Source organism: Episyrphus balteatus, chromosome 2, assembly GCF_945859705.1.
Source record: "Episyrphus balteatus chromosome 2, idEpiBalt1.1, whole genome shotgun sequence".
In the NCBI taxonomy this organism is placed as follows: Eukaryota; Metazoa; Arthropoda; class Insecta; order Diptera; family Syrphidae; genus Episyrphus; species Episyrphus balteatus.
Window position 1 is genome coordinate 53,826,149 of NC_079135.1, and position 18,848 is coordinate 53,844,996.

General features: G+C 29.3%; 1 protein-coding gene across 2 annotated transcripts; it reads right to left on the reverse strand.

Annotated features, from left to right (window-relative positions):
- Positions 1-682: 682 nt before the first annotated feature.
- Positions 683-16,870, reverse strand: LOC129909250 (probable 4-coumarate--CoA ligase 1). 2 transcript variants are annotated; one of them, XM_055986307.1, is made up of 7 exons: positions 16,612-16,870; positions 9,695-9,755; positions 9,270-9,642; positions 5,045-5,255; positions 1,638-2,195; positions 1,469-1,583; positions 683-1,407 (listed from the first exon to the last, which is right to left on the reverse strand). In XM_055986307.1, exons 3-7 carry the CDS (start codon positions 9,528-9,530, stop codon positions 759-761), a joined length of 1,794 nt encoding a protein of 597 aa, XP_055842282.1. In that variant the 5' UTR covers positions 9,531-9,642; positions 9,695-9,755; positions 16,612-16,870; the 3' UTR covers positions 683-758. The 2 variants fall into 2 exon arrangements, with proteins under 2 accessions (XP_055842282.1, XP_055842281.1); XM_055986306.1 differs by lacking the exon at positions 9,695-9,755.
- Between the last annotated feature and the right edge of the window lie 1,978 nt (positions 16,871-18,848).

Consider the following 18,848-nt stretch of genomic DNA (forward strand, 5'->3'; position numbering starts at 1 on the left):
ATTGGTTGGTTTTTTCTTGTAGGTACTTCTTTAATAAACAGTTATAATAGAAAGGAAAAAGACAAAGATAGATTGCTTAAAAGCCCAATCTGCCCGACGTTGACGACATAATGACGTTTATGAACAGCAGTACTGCAGTTGGACTAAGTTAATCCGATCGCAGATCTGTCTTTATGAACACGTCTAACGCAGGCCTAAGTTAGGCAGACGTTTATGAAAACACCCATTTTCACTAACAAAAAATAAAAAAAACAGTGACTGAAGACCATCTAGAAGTTTAAGCAGATGCTCATCTAGTTGGTTTTATCGTTGACAAGAAGACGATTTCGATGTTGGTGAAGGATGTCTAAAAATCTTCGAAGATCCTGAATTGCAGCATTGCTGGACCCTGCGCGAAAAAGAAAACCTTTTAGTTCATAAAGAGTGACCCGCAAACCGTTAGTCAGCGGTTGCATATTGGGATTTGAGACGGTTCAAGATTTACAGTATGTCTCATATTGCCACACATGGTCTGGCTAATCAGCAGATCCGCTCATACGAAAACACCAGCAAATAGCTAGATTCGTGTAAGAACTCACCATCATTACGCCTTGTCCCATAATTTTTATAAAAAATTAAACTCATTTTCAACATTTTTTTTTTGCACTAGCATAAATTTTATAAATAAATTTACTAACCAAAATTAGGTTTCTGTATAAAAATATAAACATACACATTTATATATTTTTTTAACAAAATAATATAAAACATTTTTTAAACTACATAGACTTTAAATCTTTTCGTAAAATTTTCCCTGTGGAATTTTTAGGTAATTCCTTTATGAACTGCACTCCACCTTCCAAATGTTTATAATGAGCTACCCTTTCTGCTACAAATTCTATAATTTCTTCTTCAGTAGCTTCAACGTTAGGTTTTAGAACAACAAATGCTCTCGGTATTTCTCCATGCCTGCTGTGAGGAATACCAATTACTCCAGCTTCCAAAATTTTCGGGTGATTGCGTAAGCACTCTTCAAGTTCCGCTGGTGGCACTTGGAAGCCTTTAACTTTAATTAATTCCTTCATGCGGTCGGTTATGTAGAATAAGCCGTCCTCATCATAATATGCCACATCTCCTGTACGTAGCCATTTTCCTGATCCATTAGTTCCTTCTCGGAATATGTCTTTATTGGCTTCGTCATTATTTAAATAACCAATCATTGTCTGAGGTCCTCGGACTAAAAGCTCACCGGTAGCATTTGGACCCAAACCTTTACCATCATCGCCTTCTAGAGAGACAATTTTGGCTTCAGTATTAGATACTAGTTGTCCTATTGAACCGTACTTGACACAATTATTGGGTGTTATCATAGCAACTGGAGATAGTTCAGTCATTCCGTATCCCTGCATAAACTTCGTGTTTGGAAACCTAAAAGAAATTTTAATTACATAAATAAATTACAGAAATAATTCCATTAGGTATTCCTCACTTTTTTAGCATGCGTTCTACATCTGCCTGTCCAATTGGAGCTGCTCCAGACATGAACATTCTAAGATGGGCAAGATGTTCCGGTGTAACCTTTGGGGAGTTCGTCAAAAAATTAGCTAAAAAAATCAGTATTAGGTGATTGAATCCTTTTGTTTTTTTGTTTAACTTACCAATTGGTGGTACCAAATTTAAAGATGTCCCTTTATACTCATGAAGTGCCTTAATCAAATCTTCAGGTTTAAATTGAGGAAGTGTTACTAGTTTTATACCGAGGAACAATTTTGACAACATAACAACCGTCAAACCATAAATATGAAAAAAGGGCAGGACACAAGGTATCACTTCTTGTTGTGTTTCTGTGGTTTCCAACACAGAAGCTTCATCAGGAAGCTTAGCCTGTATTTGTTCACAATTTATTGTGATATTCTCATGAGACAACTGCACTCCTTTTGGAAGGCCAGTCGTACCTGACGAAAATGGTAGAAGAACCACATCCTTGGGACTGATTCCTGCGTCTTTTAGTAGACTGTAATCAACATTAGCTGTGTTAATTATTTCGAAGAAATTAATAGCACCAGCTGGTATTGACTCGTTGTTCTTGGTGGGAATAACGATGATAGGTAAATTTTTCTTAGCGATAGAGCATGCATTTTTAAGTACGTTATAATACTTCACGGTACCAATTACACATTTAGCATTGCTCATTGTAAGTTGTCTTCCAATTTCCTCTGTAAAAATAAGACAAAGTAAGATATGTAATGAAGCATCTTTTAAAATGTTTTAACTTAAACACAAAATAGTATTTGTAGATACTTTCGGATTAATAACTATTAAAATGGAATACTTTTAGGTGACTGACTTAAAGCTCTAAATTTTGGATTATCCTGTTAAAGGTCGAATAGCTCCGATTTTGATGATTTTTTTAACGTTGGTAGTTAAAGCATTGCAGTTCTAAGCAAAAATTATTTTTTTAAATTTGGTTTCCTTCCGTTTTTTAGGGAAGTAATTTGATGCCTCGTTTTTTACTACAACTCAGTAGTTACTTACTTTTGATTTAATTTTTCATCAAAAACTGCAAGACTAACAACAAAAATACTTTATTAAAAATAATGGCTCAAAATTTTTAACGGTTTAGTAAAATGCTAAAGCAATTTTAGTTATTTACTAAGTTAAAAATCAGTCTGGTTTTCGACCAAGTAACTTACAAAAACGACTAGTATTTTACTAAATCGTTCAAAATTTTGAGCTAATCTGTTTTTGACTTAGTAATTTACTAAAATGGCTTTAGCATTTTACTAAATCGTTTAATGTTATTTCAATGAATATCTAGGGAAAATAGTTAGGGTTTTTGGTAGAACAAAGGATTAATTACACACTATTTTTCAAAATTTAATAATCTTTTTTAGAAGAGTAACTAGAGCAAATTATTAGGGAACCCGAAGCTCTGATTTTGACGATTTTTTTTTTTCAAACGTAGGTTATTAAAAATACTTTAAAGCCTATAGATTAAAAATTGCCGATGTTGCCGTATTATTTTTAAAAATTAAAATTAAATTTTTTTTGAACAAAACCATTTTTTGTTTGCTTACTTTTATAAAACAAATGATTGCAAAAGATTCTCTAGGTAATTTAAGGAAAAATAATATAAGGGAGTAAGGGACAAACTTCCATCGTTTAAGCGATAAATATTTACAGACACGTTTTTAAAAAGCCAGAATCTCATTTCTATCTGTAAAATTTAAATCCACTAAATTTAATCAAGAGTTTTTGTAAGAATAGTCCTCAACTCAAAATTTTGGAATTTATTTAACTTTTTCGTTGTAAAATATGAATTTATTTAAAAGAAATTTTTGGCCATAAATATTATCAGTTGAATTCCGAAGAGGAAAAGGTAATATATATTACAGTTTTGAAAAAAAAATATAAAAAAATAATTCAATTTCATCGGATTTTCTTGATAAAAACTGAATTTTTGCATTGAAATAATTGAATTTCTCAAAGACTTTAGCAAATAAGAACTTTAAACTTTTGCTTTTTAACTTTCATCAATAAAGGTATTGAATGAATAAAAAAAAACTTTATATTTAAATGTTGAACTTTAAAAAAAAAATAAGTTAAATTTTTTTTGAAACTTCTATTAAAAAAATTTCTTCGAAAATGAAATACTTTTTAATTTTTTTCATAAACCGTAATACATTTGGCATTTCCTTTTATAGTTTCAAATCATAATAAATGTGGCCAAGAAAATTTGAAAATAAATGCATTTTATAATACGAAAAAAGTTTTAAAAACGACATGTTAAAATTTTGCCAATAATTTTTTTTTTTTCAAAAATCTGAGTTCAATTACCATTCTTTCAAAAGCCCTTCATTCAATTAACTTAATTTTAATTTTACAAATATGACTTAGATTCTAGCTTTTTAAAAATGTATATTTACATATTGTAGGTGTTGCCGCTGTGTTCAAATATTTTTTTTTGTGTTTGAACTCAATTAATAAGAGAATTGCATCTATCGCTTAAACGATGGAAGATTGTCCCTCACTCCCATATATTTTTTTTCCTTTAATTTAGTAGACAATCTTTTGGCATCAATTAATTTATGAAATTTAAGCAACATTTTTGAAAAACAATTTTTTTTGTTCACAAAAATCTTCAATTAAATTTAAAAAATCAAAACGGCAACACCGGCAATTTTTAATCTATAGACTTTAAAGTATTTTTAATTACCTACGTTTGAAAAAAAAGATCATCAAAATCTAAGCTGTTCGGCCGGGTTCCCTAATATTGCCATTTTTTGAGCTTTAGTTACTCCACTATTTAACTAAACGCAAAAAGATGGTGTTTACAAAAATGGAAAAGTCTTATGTCGTTTTCTATTGACTTTTGAGATTGTTGTGTAAAAATTTCAGATTTTCCACTGCAAATAGAATATGAAATCTAGTTTTGTAATTGTGTACGAAATCTGTACATATAAAAAAAATAAAACAACAACAAATGTTCAGACAAATGTCAAACAGAGGAGTGTGTGTGAAAGTGCGTGTGTTTGTATGCGTGAATCTTCCTTCAAATCCAGATTCAGAATCTTGAATCTCAGATTCATTTTTTTTGTCATTTTTTTGTTATTTTGTTTGAATCTCAAGACGCAAATAGATCATGAAATCTGAGATTTGTCCACTATTTCCCCTCTTCACCCCCCCTTTCAGCTGACAGATTCATAAATCTCATTCTGAGATTCGTCAATAGAAAACGACATTAGAAAAAAGGAAGGGAACCTAAAGGAGTCAACGATAAAATGAAAAAATATAAGAGGTAAAGTATTTGAAGCACCTCCAAAGGAACTTAAAATTAAATTTACGGCTGGGTGACATTCCTTTTATTTTGTGAAATCGTTTAATAAAGTTATTAAGGAATTCAGTTGTTTGTGTTTGTCGATTAGAATGATGTCATCGACAAGTACAATCTAATTATACAATCAGATTAGTTTATACGTGACATTGAAATGTCCCTGATATGCATGCATTTCGTTTTACCTATCTCAATTATTGATAAATGAGATGTAAGCTTGAAGTTATTTACCTGCAGTGTATAGTGGATTTACAGTTGTAACCGTTAAGCCCGCTTCAATAGAACCCAACGAAGCAATTGGATATTCTGGCAAATTGGGCAAACAAATAGCAATTACATCGCGTGGGTTAAGCTTGAATTTATGTTGTAGTTGAATAGCAAAAGCAGCACAGGAATCACGAAGCTTAGCGTAAGTATATTGTCGTCCTGTGATAACACAAACCTAAAAGTAAAAAATGTATATTGTTAGCTTCGATAATATAAGTTAGACATTTTCTATAACTACTTTTATTATTAAATTTAACGTTTATTTTCAAAACTTTAATTGTAGGTATGGTTTTTTTTAAGTAAAAGGTCTTCCTAATAATATTTTCTAAAATCTTTGCTGCCATGGCGAGCCCCGGGTAGGTAAAAAGGGGCTAAATAACAGCATTGCACTTTTTGGGTTTTGTTCAAACAAGCTCTTCTTGTCTTTCATTTGGTAGCAAAAACATACATTTACGGCCATATTATTCACTAGTTTAAAAAATATATCTGGATGTAAGATTGTCAAATGTCAAAAATAAATCCAAATCCAAAAAAAGTTATCCCGATTTTAACTATGAAAATAGTTAAAAAATAGTTCAAAATGACTATTTTTTCTCTGTGTGGTAGTGAATATTATTGATTTGGATTTATTTTTCACATTTCGATTTCTTTAAATTCAGATGTATTTTTTAAACTAGTGAATAATTATGGTTAGAGCAACTTTTTCCTATAAAAGTAAACAGATCAATGCTCATAAACTAATCGATTTTCAAACATTACTCAAACTTTATTTATAATACAGTCAAATAAGGAGAAAAAAGGGGTAAATCTCGGAATGAATGTTAGTAGAAATTTTTTTGGCTCAATATCTTCCTTTTGCCATTCTATAACATATCTCAAAAGTCTAGAAAAATCTCATGTCCGCTTGTCGCGATTTCAAGGTCAAATCGCGAAATGGAGATTTTCAAAATTAGCAAAAATAGGCTATGGTATTATATACACATATGATACATGATTTCAAGGTATTTTTTAATGCTGATTCCAAAAAATCTAAAATCAAGACAATCTGACGTCTCTGGAAAAAGTTATACCTGTTTTTCATCTGTCAACTCATATTATTATAACAGTTGCAAACTTACTGCCGAAAAACCCTTAAAAGTTATGGTAGATGAACCAAATTTTGCATGAAGATTTTAGAATCCATCATTATTAAAAATCAAAACAATCCATTACAAAAAATATATATACCTACGAAATAATGGTATTTTTTGATGGAGGGTCAAATTTTAGGATATGCACTAAAGAAGATTTTTGTTCATCTTAGGAATAAGTGGTAATAGGCTAATTTTTTCATTTTAATCTTTGTTTGGATATTCTTTAACTACCCTCAAAAATCTAAAAAAATCTTATGTCCGCAAGTCCTAATTTTCTTGGTTTGAAGATAAGGTGCAGATTTTAAAAAATTGAAAAACTAAACTTCAAATATTTGTGTCAGATCAACATGAATAAGGTGCTTTACTTTTCAGGGATGGTCAGGTTGACTTGTTTGTGAATTTTGTTGGAATAAGTGTTAAAAAATACCTTTAACTCATGTCGCTTATGTTGGTATACATATACAAATTTAAACTTTTCTTATTAATTTTTTAAAATCTGCACCTTATCTTCAAACCAAGAAAATTAGGACTTGCGGACATAAGATTTTTTTAGATTTTTGAGGGTAGTTAAAGAATATCCAAACAAAGATTAAAATGAAAAAATTAGCCTATTAGCACTTATTCCTAAGATGAACAAAAATCTTCTTTAGTGCATATCCTAAAATTTGACCCTCCATCAAAAAATACCATTATTTCGTAGGTATATATATTTTTTGTAATGGATTGTTTTGATTTTTAATAATGATGGATTCTAAAATCTTCATGCAAAATTTGGTTCATCTACCATAACTTTTAAGGGTTTTTCGGCAGTAAGTTTGCAACTGTTATAATAATATGAGTTGACAGATGAAAAACAGGTATAACTTTTTCCAGAGACGTCAGATTGTCTTGATTTTAGATTTTTTGGAATCAGCATTAAAAAATACCTTGAAATCATGTATCATATGTGTATATAATACCATAGCCTATTTTTGCTAATTTTGAAAATCTCCATTTCGCGATTTGACCTTGAAATCGCGACAAGCGGACATGAGATTTTTCTAGACTTTTGAGATATGTTATAGAATGGCAAAAGGAAGATATTGAGCAAAAAAAATTTCTACTAACATTCATTCCGAGGTTAAACCCTTATTTGACTGGATTATTATATTTTCTGGTAAACAATCATTTCTGGCTTAACCCCTTTGTGCCCTGCGGCAAAGAAATGTAATACAGGTTTTTCAAAGGAATATACATAAACTAACTAACTTAATTTTATAAACAAATTTACAAAAATCAATTTAGAAAATAATCAGTTTCTGTCTAAAAAATAAAACCTTTGACACCATTTGAGTGTGTAATCACATACCTACCTAAACTTATTTTTGATAAGATTTCGCATATTAAATAACCATCTGTCTAAACAAGTTGTTTATGATGATAATATTCATGATAGAATATTTTTGCGCCACACAGTGCTGGACTTACATAATCTTGACTATAATCTTATCTGCAAAAAAGCATCACTAGACTTTATGTTCTGTTTCCAAATTAATTCGTATTTAAATAAAAGATTCTATAAAAGATTCTATAATACAAATAGAAATAAATTTACTATCATGATTTCTAATCAGTGCCGGCAACTTAACGTTAATGTGAAGTTCTTGGGATGCAAATTCACTGTATAAATTAAAGTGAACAACTTTTATAAATTTCACAGACATTGAATGGTCAAAAAAAGTCATTATATCATCCTAAATCATAGTTGTAAAGGAAAACATTAGTCCTGTATCCATGTAACCATATACAAATACATACCATATACTCATTACTTAACGCTACATAATAAATAAATAATTAATAATAAACAGCCAACTTGTCTCACTATTCAGCCAGTTATTTAATAAAATGGAAATCAGAGGGTCACTGTGGCGTATGAGTATTTTTTTCCCATATGCAAATTTTTCTATTCTTTAACATTCTGTGATATTTCAAATGGTTTAATTCGGTATGAAAACAAAAAAAAAAAAAAATATTTGACCACAACGGCAACACTCACAATATTTAAATATACATTTTTAAAAAGCTAGAAGCTTATTTATGTATATTTGTAAAATTAAAATTAAGTAAATTGAAGAAAAAGTTTTTAAAAAAATGGTAATTAAACTCAGATTTTTGAAAAAAAAAAAAAAAAATTATTGAAACAATTTTAACATGTCCTTTTTAAAACTTTTTCGTAATATAAAATGCATTTATTTTTCAAATTTGTTCGGCCACATTTATTGTGATTTTAAATTATAAAAGGAAATTTCAATATGTATTACATTTATGAAAAAAATTAAAAAGTATTTCATTTTCGAAGAACTTTTTTTAATAGAAGTTTTGAAAAAACATTTAATTTTTTTTTTTTTTAAGTTCAACATTTAAATATAAAGTTATTTTTTATTCATTTAATAGACCTTATTGTTGAAAGTTAAATAGAAAATTCAGTTTTTATCAAGAAAATCCAATGAAATTGAAGTAATTTTTATTATTTTGTTACGAAAAAGTTTAATATTTAAAATTTTTTAATAAAGTTTTTTTTTCAGGTGTTGCCGTTGTGTTCAAAATATTTTTTTTTTTCAGTTTGAAGTCAGTTTATGAGAATATTGCATTTATCGCTAAAACGATGGAAGATTGTCTTTTACTCCCATATATTTTTTTTTTCCTAAAATTACCTAGAGAATCTTTTGGTATCATTTATTTTATGAAATTTAAGCAAAAAAATGGTTTTGTTCAAATAAAATTAAATTTTAATTTTAAAAATCAATACGGGAACATCGCCAATTTTTAACCTATAGACTTTAAAGTATTTTTAATTACCGACGCCGACGTTTGGAAAAGAAAGATCATCAAAATCAGAGCTGTTCGGCCGCGTTCCCTAATAATTTGCTTAAGTAACTCCACTAAAAAGGAAATTAGATTATTGAATGTTTTCTGAAGTAATTTTTAAAGTACAACGACTGCTGCTAACCATTGCCTATCTTCTCCATGTCAACAAGTCAAATTAATATTAAGCTTATAAAAGTTTTGCTTACTGATGCGATTTTGTTTTCCCATTGCTTAATGTTTCTCCACACATATTTGTCTAATGTTGTATTTTGTGAAAAAACCGTTTCAAATGAGGAAGTCTTCCAATATCCTTCCTCGTTGGTGAATTGAAGGTTTTTATCTCCATCTCCAGACCTTTCTGTGGCAATATTACCTTGATATCTTTTCTCACAGTTCGATGAAACAGTTGTTGAACGCAAAACATTTAAACACTGGGTTGTCAGACGGCATGATGTTGTACGAATCATTGCACTTAATCAAGGTTTATTATACGAGGACAAAGAGGTGTGACTTCAAATCAAAAAAAGGCAAGACTTAAAGATTTGATTACAACTGGTATTCCGTTTTAAGGTGTTTTATCTGGAAATAAATAATAAATTGTGAGTATAAAAAATAATTATCTCTTTCTTACTGATAAGGCATTTGGAGGCACCAGACGTTATTATGAACATAATGTACATACGTAGGTATACCTATAACAGAACAATGCAATATAAGTAATCTTAAAAAAAAAAACTTTATTAATTTATAAAACATACAAAACTGAGAAAAGTCCGATTCAACATAAACATTAATAATTCAAATAATTATTGAAATTATCAATAATTCTACTATGAAATTGGTTTGTTCATTTTATAATAACATCGTTTTAACGCTTATAAGATTAAATTTCGCGAATACGATGTCTATTTGAGTAGGTACTGCCTAAAACCGAAATATTTCACTTCTTTTTTTTATATAATCTTCGCGTACTAAAGGGGTTTTGGGTACCCTTAATATGTATATTAATATGTGTATAAACACAGTACGAGCTTTAGGGAAAGAGGGAAGGATTTAAAAGGGGAGGCCGATGTACATTGGTTTTAAGGTTCTGAATATTAAAATGGGAGGGAAAAACTGAGGCGGGTAATGCCTCATTTTAATTATAATGCTTAGGAAACCTAAGCATTTCGCAGAGTTTTTGGAGACATAGAATTGTGCTCATTCCACAGGAGGTGGTTTGTAATGGACATTCCTGGAATCCAAAGCTGTTCAGTTTCTTCGATGCAAGTACCACTCATGGATAGTGGCAAATGGGGAGGGATTCGTTTTAGCGATAGTAAGCAGCATTGTGTTTTAGAACATTAAATTCTCACGGTTTCTTATTACCCAGTGGACAATGCACTCGAGATCAGAATTTAATGAGCTTAACTTAAATCCAATCTTAAATCCAATTTCTTAAATCTAATCTTGTTAAATCCCAATAAATTTAGACTACACTTTGGGGGTCTGTTTAACTTTATACATAAATCTAGATGTAAAATCATTTTTAAAGTGTTCAGTTATTTTGTCAAGTATTTTGAATAGAAAAAATAAAGATAAATTCAAATTAAACAAAATTTAATGAGTAATCAAAGTAATAATTTATTTTTAGTGAATAATATGAACAAAAAATTTAATAGGTACTTGCATTTAGGAAATTCGGATCTAAGCGATTCGATTTAAAATTCAATTTAATCCAAACTAAATCCAGAGTTAATAATATGACTGAAGAAATAAGATAAATAACAGAGAAATACGTGGGAGAGAGAAGGAGACATAGTAGAAAATTGTCTCATCTTATCGCACAGGTGGCTTCAATTAAGCCGACAATTTAGAGCCGACCCTTGGGTTCGATCTAACCCGTGGGCACGATGTCGGCTCTACAGTGAATCACATATTCCTCTGCGCTATGTCAAAAATATAATATGTTTTCGAGTGTTGTGGTGTTGTTGCGGCACTAAATTATAATTTTATTTTTTGAATACATTTTTATTTTTACCCAGATCGTCCAGATGAACAAAGCTGACCAGTGTTAACATTGGTAATAAAAATGTTCTATTTCTTTATTTATTATTTAGGTTGTGTTATGATTGATTTTGTACACTCAAAGTTGCAAGCTCGAATCATTTCTTGTTAGAGTTGATTTAAATTTAGTTTCTTGGGAAAATAAGCTACAAATAAATATAAAAAATATCTATACAATTAATTTAATTATAGTGCAATTAAGGCATCATATAATTAAACGGCGAGCATAGTTTTTGTGGTACAAATTACCGGGCCCCCAAAAACCGAAGGGGCATAAATTATACACGGAACGAAAGAGAATGACGCGTAGATGTGCAGAATCACATTTTTTTACTTTTTATTAACCGAAATAACGAAATTAAACAAATTAAAATTCGATACAAAATAAAAAAAAAACAAAAACAAAACAAAAACAAAAACAACTGGAATTCTATTGGAAAATTTCCAATCGACTGGAATGAAATGTCATTCATGACTGAATGAATGAATGAAAGCATTCAGCGAAAATCAAAAAACATTAAGGTGGGTTCACATTGGTGCGTTGTTTTAAGATCGCACGTAAACTATGGTTAACTTTCATTGTTTTAGTTATCTTAGTTTAGAAAGTAAAGTGTTTGTTTTATTACCATGAATTTTTTTGTTAAAATCGAATTCTATTAAAATCAAGTCTATTACTTTTGTAAACACTTTTGATACCAATGAAATCTGTTTTCTTCCTTTTCTCTCTTTAAAGAACATAAGAATTTGTCAGCAATTACATGAAGCCTCAAGCGGCGCGACTCTTTTTAAACATAATGAGTGCAAAAGAGAAAAAAGATGAAAGAAAAAATTATCCGACCGGAGAGTCGTGGGTCGTGAGTCCGAGACTCTTTTTTGACGTTTCTTTTTCCACTTTTTCTTTTTTCAACATTCCCTCACATTTCTTTTTGCTTCTTGGTGCAATACAACAACAACAAATTTTAATTCAAAAGATAAATGTCAAATTTGAGTCCTTGACTCAAGAGGCATCGTGTAATAGTACGCGCCTCACAGAATGATTACACACCCGACAAACAATTTTGGTTCTATAAAGCTTTACAGATGCAATTGTTGCTTCTTTAAAGCATTATAGAAGCAAAATTGTTAGTAGGGCAGCCACACAAAAATATTATAAAAGTTCTGACCTGGGATTGCGACTAAATTTTTCATATAGTTTTTTGTCGCTGAAACCGAATCTGGAGTCCGTTTTGCCCCATCACGTCAGGTTTTCGAGATAACCTAAAAAAATGGTGGAGGTGGAGGTTGAATGATTGACGGATCGAATTTGAACGAATGGAACATGAAACGGGTTGAATTGAATTGAAATGCAAGGTGCAAACACAATGCCCTTAAGGAGATTACACTTTGCATTTTCTTTTTCGATACTTTTTTTACGTAGTTGAGCGTAGTTAAAACGTAGTTCAACAATATCTAAATCACGCTTAAAATATATCAAAAAGTAGGTATATTATATATTCCTGTGTAAAAAGTGTAGTTAATCGTAAGAAAACAACAACAAATACTTTAAAAAATAAAGAAACTATTTTGGTATTATTGTGTTCAAAATTGTTGCAAATAAAAAAAAATAAAGAAATTGGCACTCGAATTTCGAGGGCTGGGTCGGCTAGTTTGTATATTTTTACAGCCAGATATGTCTTCGTGCAAAGATCACAAAAAAAAATTAACTATTCATTTAAGCACGCAATTTAAGTTATGTATTATTTCTACCTCTTTAGCATATAAGCAAAGTTATTACTGTGTTATTGTGTTGCACTCAAATAAAATTATGAAATGGAGTTTTAATAAAACTTGGAGCTGTTAATCAATTTGAAGCGAAATGGCGGATGAAATAAAAAATATTTCGATTAACTAAACAGTAATTGAAAGAACTGAAAAAATTAAAAATCAATTATGGACGTAGGAAGCAAAATTCTGTTGCAAAAAAGATATTTTTCGAAATTTCACAAGGTTCAATAGCATTAAATCAAAAACCGCAAGGATTTGGGATAAACATGTTCATGTTAAACTATCAACATATTTTGTTTGAACCATTACTGTTGGGACACTCTGTGTATAAATTGTAACATATTTGGAAAACATTTTATCAAAATCTTAAAGTATTGAATTAAAAAAAAATAATTTCTCATAACATACAACTATGAAAAAATTTTGTTAAAAAATCGATTTTTTTTAAGTGTTGAGCTGAAAATTAATATTTCAATCAAATTTCATAAAAACAACTTGAAAGAAATATAACTAATGGTTTTTTTTTAACGCGAGAACCTTATTTGGAATCCATTTTCTATGCCCTAATGTCTCTAGACAGCAGTTTCTCTTGTATCATGAGTTAATATTATAATATTAATAAAAATAATATTTTACGAGGAATTTCCAAAGTATTTAAATGTTTTACTTTCATGAAACATAATAAACATTTTGTATTCGAAAGAAAATGGGATTTCCCTCTTTATTCGCAAACAAACTGTATGTACGCAGTTTGTACTAACTTGTTATTTTAATAATTTGTGTCTGTTTTTTTTTTTTTTTTTTTTTTTAATTCGCGTAAGAATTAAACTTTTTCCTTCCAAAATTTAATGTTTTTAATACCTTGCAAGACAATTATTCTTTTTTGTTTTTTATTATAATGTCATTTAGACAATTGATTAAACAAACAAAAGTAAATTAATGGTTCTATAAGAAAAACCTGAAAATCATGCCTTTTATCTGTCGTACTCGTGGCATTTAATTATACCACGCAATATCCTACTGGGGATCAGTCTTAGAAAACCCTTATAAAGAGCTTCAATAGATACATATAATGTCGTGGAGGAGGAAGTTATACACAGTATACAGTGCTTACTTGAGTTACATAGATTATTTTTTGTTTGAAAACCCATCCCATTTTAGTACAGTTTTAAATTGTATTTAAAAGAATCTGTTCCATAAGTTTTACCCCGATTTAGATCAAAGAGAATTTAGTAACGAGGTTACGAGGTTACCTATGTAATTTAACATTACTTTAATTACATAGGTAATTTTATTTATTTCTTTAGATATGGATGATATTAGTTTTTTAGTTTTTTAACAGTTTATTATCATGATCATAACAAAAGTTGTAAAGTTTTTATTTTATAAAATCCCGTGATTTTTATGATTATATCTTATCACATTATTCAAACTTATAACAAAATCTGATATTCAATATTCGATCTATCCATATTCATAACGAAAAAATATAAATATCTAAGAATAATATTTGGGTTCGCAGAAGAGATGAACACAGAACTGTCACACATAAATAAAATTGACATGCTTACAAAAATTTGTCAAATTTACTAAACTAATTTATTTTTTAGTTTCAGTTGGAGAACAATCAATCGCTCGCCATTTCAATTGTTTTGTTTTTTTTTTCAACTGTTTACTCCATTTACTCCGTCATTTTTTTCTGAGCTCAAAAAAAGAAACAAAAATCTTGAACACTCAGGTGTGTGGCAGCTAAATACCCGGCTCGGAGCCAAAACTAAACGCCTATTCCATAAAATATAAAATATTGCCAAACCAGTTAAGGCGGTCTTCATCTTTTTAGGGATCAGGATCTGGAAGAATGCATCCTTCGAGAGCCAAATATGATTATCAGTTATCAGGAAAATGCATGAGGAAAATAGAAAAATTTGAAATTGAATATTTTGTTGTGATGCTCGTTTATGGCGATCAGGAAAATAATGTCAGTTGACCTACACAGGAACATTACTTCCTCTTCTTTTTCCTGATTGAAATATGTAGGTACACACGAAAAAATACATCGTTGAACAGAAAAAACTTGAAGTCTACTCACAAAGGATCGATTTGTTCCATTTTGTTTGAAATGTCAATAAAATGTCAGAAAACAAATAAATGCAATTTTAGCAAAAATCAGTAGTTCAATATTGAATTTTATTTTCAATACAAATTCTTTGAGTCATTTATAAATTGCTTTTGTTTTTTTAAATCGAATGAAAATATCACATCATTTGAAAATTTTTCCTTATTAATTTTCGTGATTGGCTTTTTAGATAAAATTGTATATTACACTCGTTGAAAACAAAAGCTTAAATAGATGAAAGCGGTTAGATACTCATCGGTTTTGAACGCGGCAGTCACTTTCTTGTATTCTAACCACAACCGGTTTCTGCTAGGTTTAGAAGTAAACAAACTCTCTGCTAAACAAACTTTTTGAGGGGTTTCTATCGATTACAATATTAAACTACAAAAATTAATTTTTTTTACTATTTTTAAAGTTTGAATATAAGTTAATCGATATACCATCGGAATAAACAAAAAAATCGCTTTGAATATAACCTTATTAATCTGCCTTAACCCGAGATCCTATCGTAACGGAATTTTTCCGGGCGATCAGAAAATTAGAATAATACATAATTCAAATGTTTTTCTTCTTTTTATTAAAAAGATTATTATCATTGCAATGCTTTTTCAAATAAAAGTAAAAACAAATCAACTAGCCAATTTTTTGCTTGTTCTCAGAAACTTTTTATTTAATTAGTTCACAATCTTATTTATCTGGTTCAAAATTAAGATGGACTTCAACAAGTATCCAGAGCATTTTGTGGACAAATGTACGCAATATTTGAGATTAATTATACATGTTTAAAAATACATTAAGTAACAAATGCTGGCCATTATTTGAATGATTAATATGTTTTTATAATGAAAATACATAACGATTTCATGTCACATAAAATTATGGTTTTTCAGTTTTTTTTTAAAGAAAACCGACAATATTACTTTATTATGCATATCGTATTGTTTAATATTCATTTAACAATTTTTAAACTGGTACTTTTGTACTACACCTCATTAAAATACTCAACTTTAACTTCTAATCACCAAAAATAAATGAAAGTCTGAAAACAATTCTGTTCACAAACAAAATTATGGTAATAAAAGCAAAATTGTTCGCTTGCATATATTTTGACTATTTTGTATACTGTGATCGTATCAATCTTGCAAAGAAAAGAAAGAAAATTCAGACTTCAGTCCAAATATCAAAATTTTAAGATACAAACCCAACAAACACCTCATATTCTTAAAACAAATAATCTTTCAACTCGATGACAATTAAAAATCGGAAATTATTTTTTCTTGTTGATAAAATAAATAAAAGGTGTTTGATAACACACAAATGGACTTTGCACTTTTAAATTGATTTCAAAAAATTATTATGCAGAACGAAATGATTATGAACTGAACTTTGGTAACATACTCGAGCAAGCATAGTGTTCAATTTGCAAATTTAGAACATTTTAAAGTTTAACTATGAATTGACATCATAAAATGGAATGTGTTAATTTATTGTAACCTTCTAAGTTTCTGGACCATATGATTGATTATTTTTTATTTTAAGAAATTGTCTTAAATTGTTTGATATTGAAAACAAACAAATTTAATTTTAAAAATTTTATCACAGTTTTTTTTTATTACTATCACCTTTTCAACCCCAGATAGTAAAATGTGTAACAATACCGCACGCGTATACTTCTTGTCGGCTTTTAATTATAATCACTTGAACTTGAATTCTTAGCACGAATATAACATACAATTTAGAGACCAAATAAATATGACCAAAATAAGATAAAACACTTTCAAAAGATCCGAACGTGCATGCTTCAAATGAATTCAAAACGAACTGATTTGCTATCACCTACAGACTAGAGCTTGAGTGTGGAAAAACAAGCGAAAATAAGCAGAAGCCACCTCAAACGGAGTACAGTGGCAGACTAATGTTTAAGTAAATCAGAAAATTATGCAGCAGGGGGCATCTTATCTTATAGACTTATCTACTAGTATTTATGAGATACGATTAAACGATTTTGATTAAGGAATAAATTGTTAATTGCAGTCTTTGATTTCAAATCTTATTTGCCATTTATTTTGATCCCTTAATTCTAAATTGTATTTAAAGTTTATTCGACTTTTTTTGTTTTGTTATTGAATGTTCAATATTCCAATTTAAGTGATTACTTGAACAATTTCAGCCGTATTTATTAGATTTGCTTAAATTGGTTTAGTCAAGCTTGCTTAAATATTTAATTCGCCTTTAAGCAACGTTGCTTAAATTTGTATTTATAATCGAATTTCCACAGATGATTAACTAATCGATAGCTGTGTCAAAAAATTAAGGGGAATTAACTAATCTAGTACAAAATACATTTACGTTTTTGACAGCTTGAGGGTATGTATTTTTGTAAACAAAAATTCTTAACCTTGACTGCAAAAAAAAAAACACATTAGGTCGTTGACGCGGTGAACGGGTGAATGGCGTTTAAATTAAGCAATCTTTAAGCAACGTTGCGTTGATGTGTAATTTTTTTATAAATACACATTTTGTACTTAAAAGCTATTTAAATGTTGTTTAACGTTAAACAACCTTTAAGATTCTTTTATAAAATGGCTGTTTAATTTTATGGATAGAATAAAAGATGTAGAAAGAATGTATAATCGTTTAATAATTTCATGCAGGATATATGTTTTTTCCTAATCCAGCACTGGACAGACAACTTTATCATTAATGGTTACCAACCGTGGTTGATGATAAGGTTTGCTTTTTTTTATTGTGACATCAACAAATTAAAAATATATTCAAGAGTGTAAAAGAATGCAACCTCGGTTATAAAATAATATTATTTTGATTAATTGTTAATATAAAATAAAGTTAATTATTTTACTTTTGTTAATTCAATTTAATTTATAAAATCTAACTTCTCATCTCTCAAAAACAGCACTAAAACACTTTTCACAGAATTTCACAGGTATTGGATTTTATTCACAAGGTGTTCGGTACTAGTTCCAACCAAATTTTCATAAAAGATTTAAAATGCAAGAATAACTTGAAATAATGTGTCATATGGCCAGCTTGCATCAACATTAATTTTAAATCCGATCAGCCATCACTTCCTTCCTCTTCTCTACGGTTTAAAACTTAGTGTTAAAAAAAAACATTAATTTATTAGTATGGCAACCATGTTTTTTTACTCCATCCCATTGCTAGTATCTCTCCAAGCATCCGCGATTTTCCACACACATTTCGTAGGTTTATCATGTGTTGGGTGGGGTTGGGGTTTGCGGTAGACCTCGAACGTAAGAGCATGTTTATTTTTTGTATTTGTTTATTTAAATCAAAAAATTGGATCGCAGCTCTGCGACAGGTTTTGGGCCATTCAACCAAGAGTGAACTTTGTACCATCACTCAAGTTGAGTCCAAGACGAGTGTAAAGTGATCGCACATCCTGAGACACCAATTCGAGTTTTAAAGTGTTGCCTAGCTTGATCAACATGAAAAAAAAAATATTTAAATTTTTGTTTTTTAGTTATGGAAATATTTAAATTTTTGTTTTTTAGGGATGGATATTTTTTGCCATGGATTTTTTTTAGAAGAAAACAGGTACATAATCTGCCTTGTTTTATAAGGTAGATAACAGATCAATGAAGAGTAATTTGAAAGTATCTGATGACCTTAAAAACTGAGGGGTAATATGAAAAAAAAAAAATGTACGACCGAAATTAAAGTTAACAATCAAAAGAAAAATAAAAAAATCGTTCGTTTTTATTTATTTTTGTTTATTTTTTTAAAAATATATTTTGAAAATGAAAAAAACAATACTGGCCCTCAAGAGCCATGTGTATGACGCCACATAGTTCTTGATTGATAAAAATCATAAAATTTA

Bases quoted from the DNA above. Each gene is read 5' to 3' on its own strand.
- LOC129909250 (XM_055986306.1), bottom strand. From the start codon at position 9,530: ATGATTCGTACAACATCATGCCGTCTGACAACCCAGTGTTTAAATGTT. The intron at 2,196-5,044 runs GTAAATAACTTC...TTATTTTTACAG, and splicing joins AAATCCACTATACACTGCAG to AGGAAATTGGAAGACAACTT. The intron at 1,408-1,468 runs GTGAGGAATACC...AATTTCTTTTAG, and splicing joins GTAGAACGCATGCTAAAAAA to GTTTCCAAACACGAAGTTTA.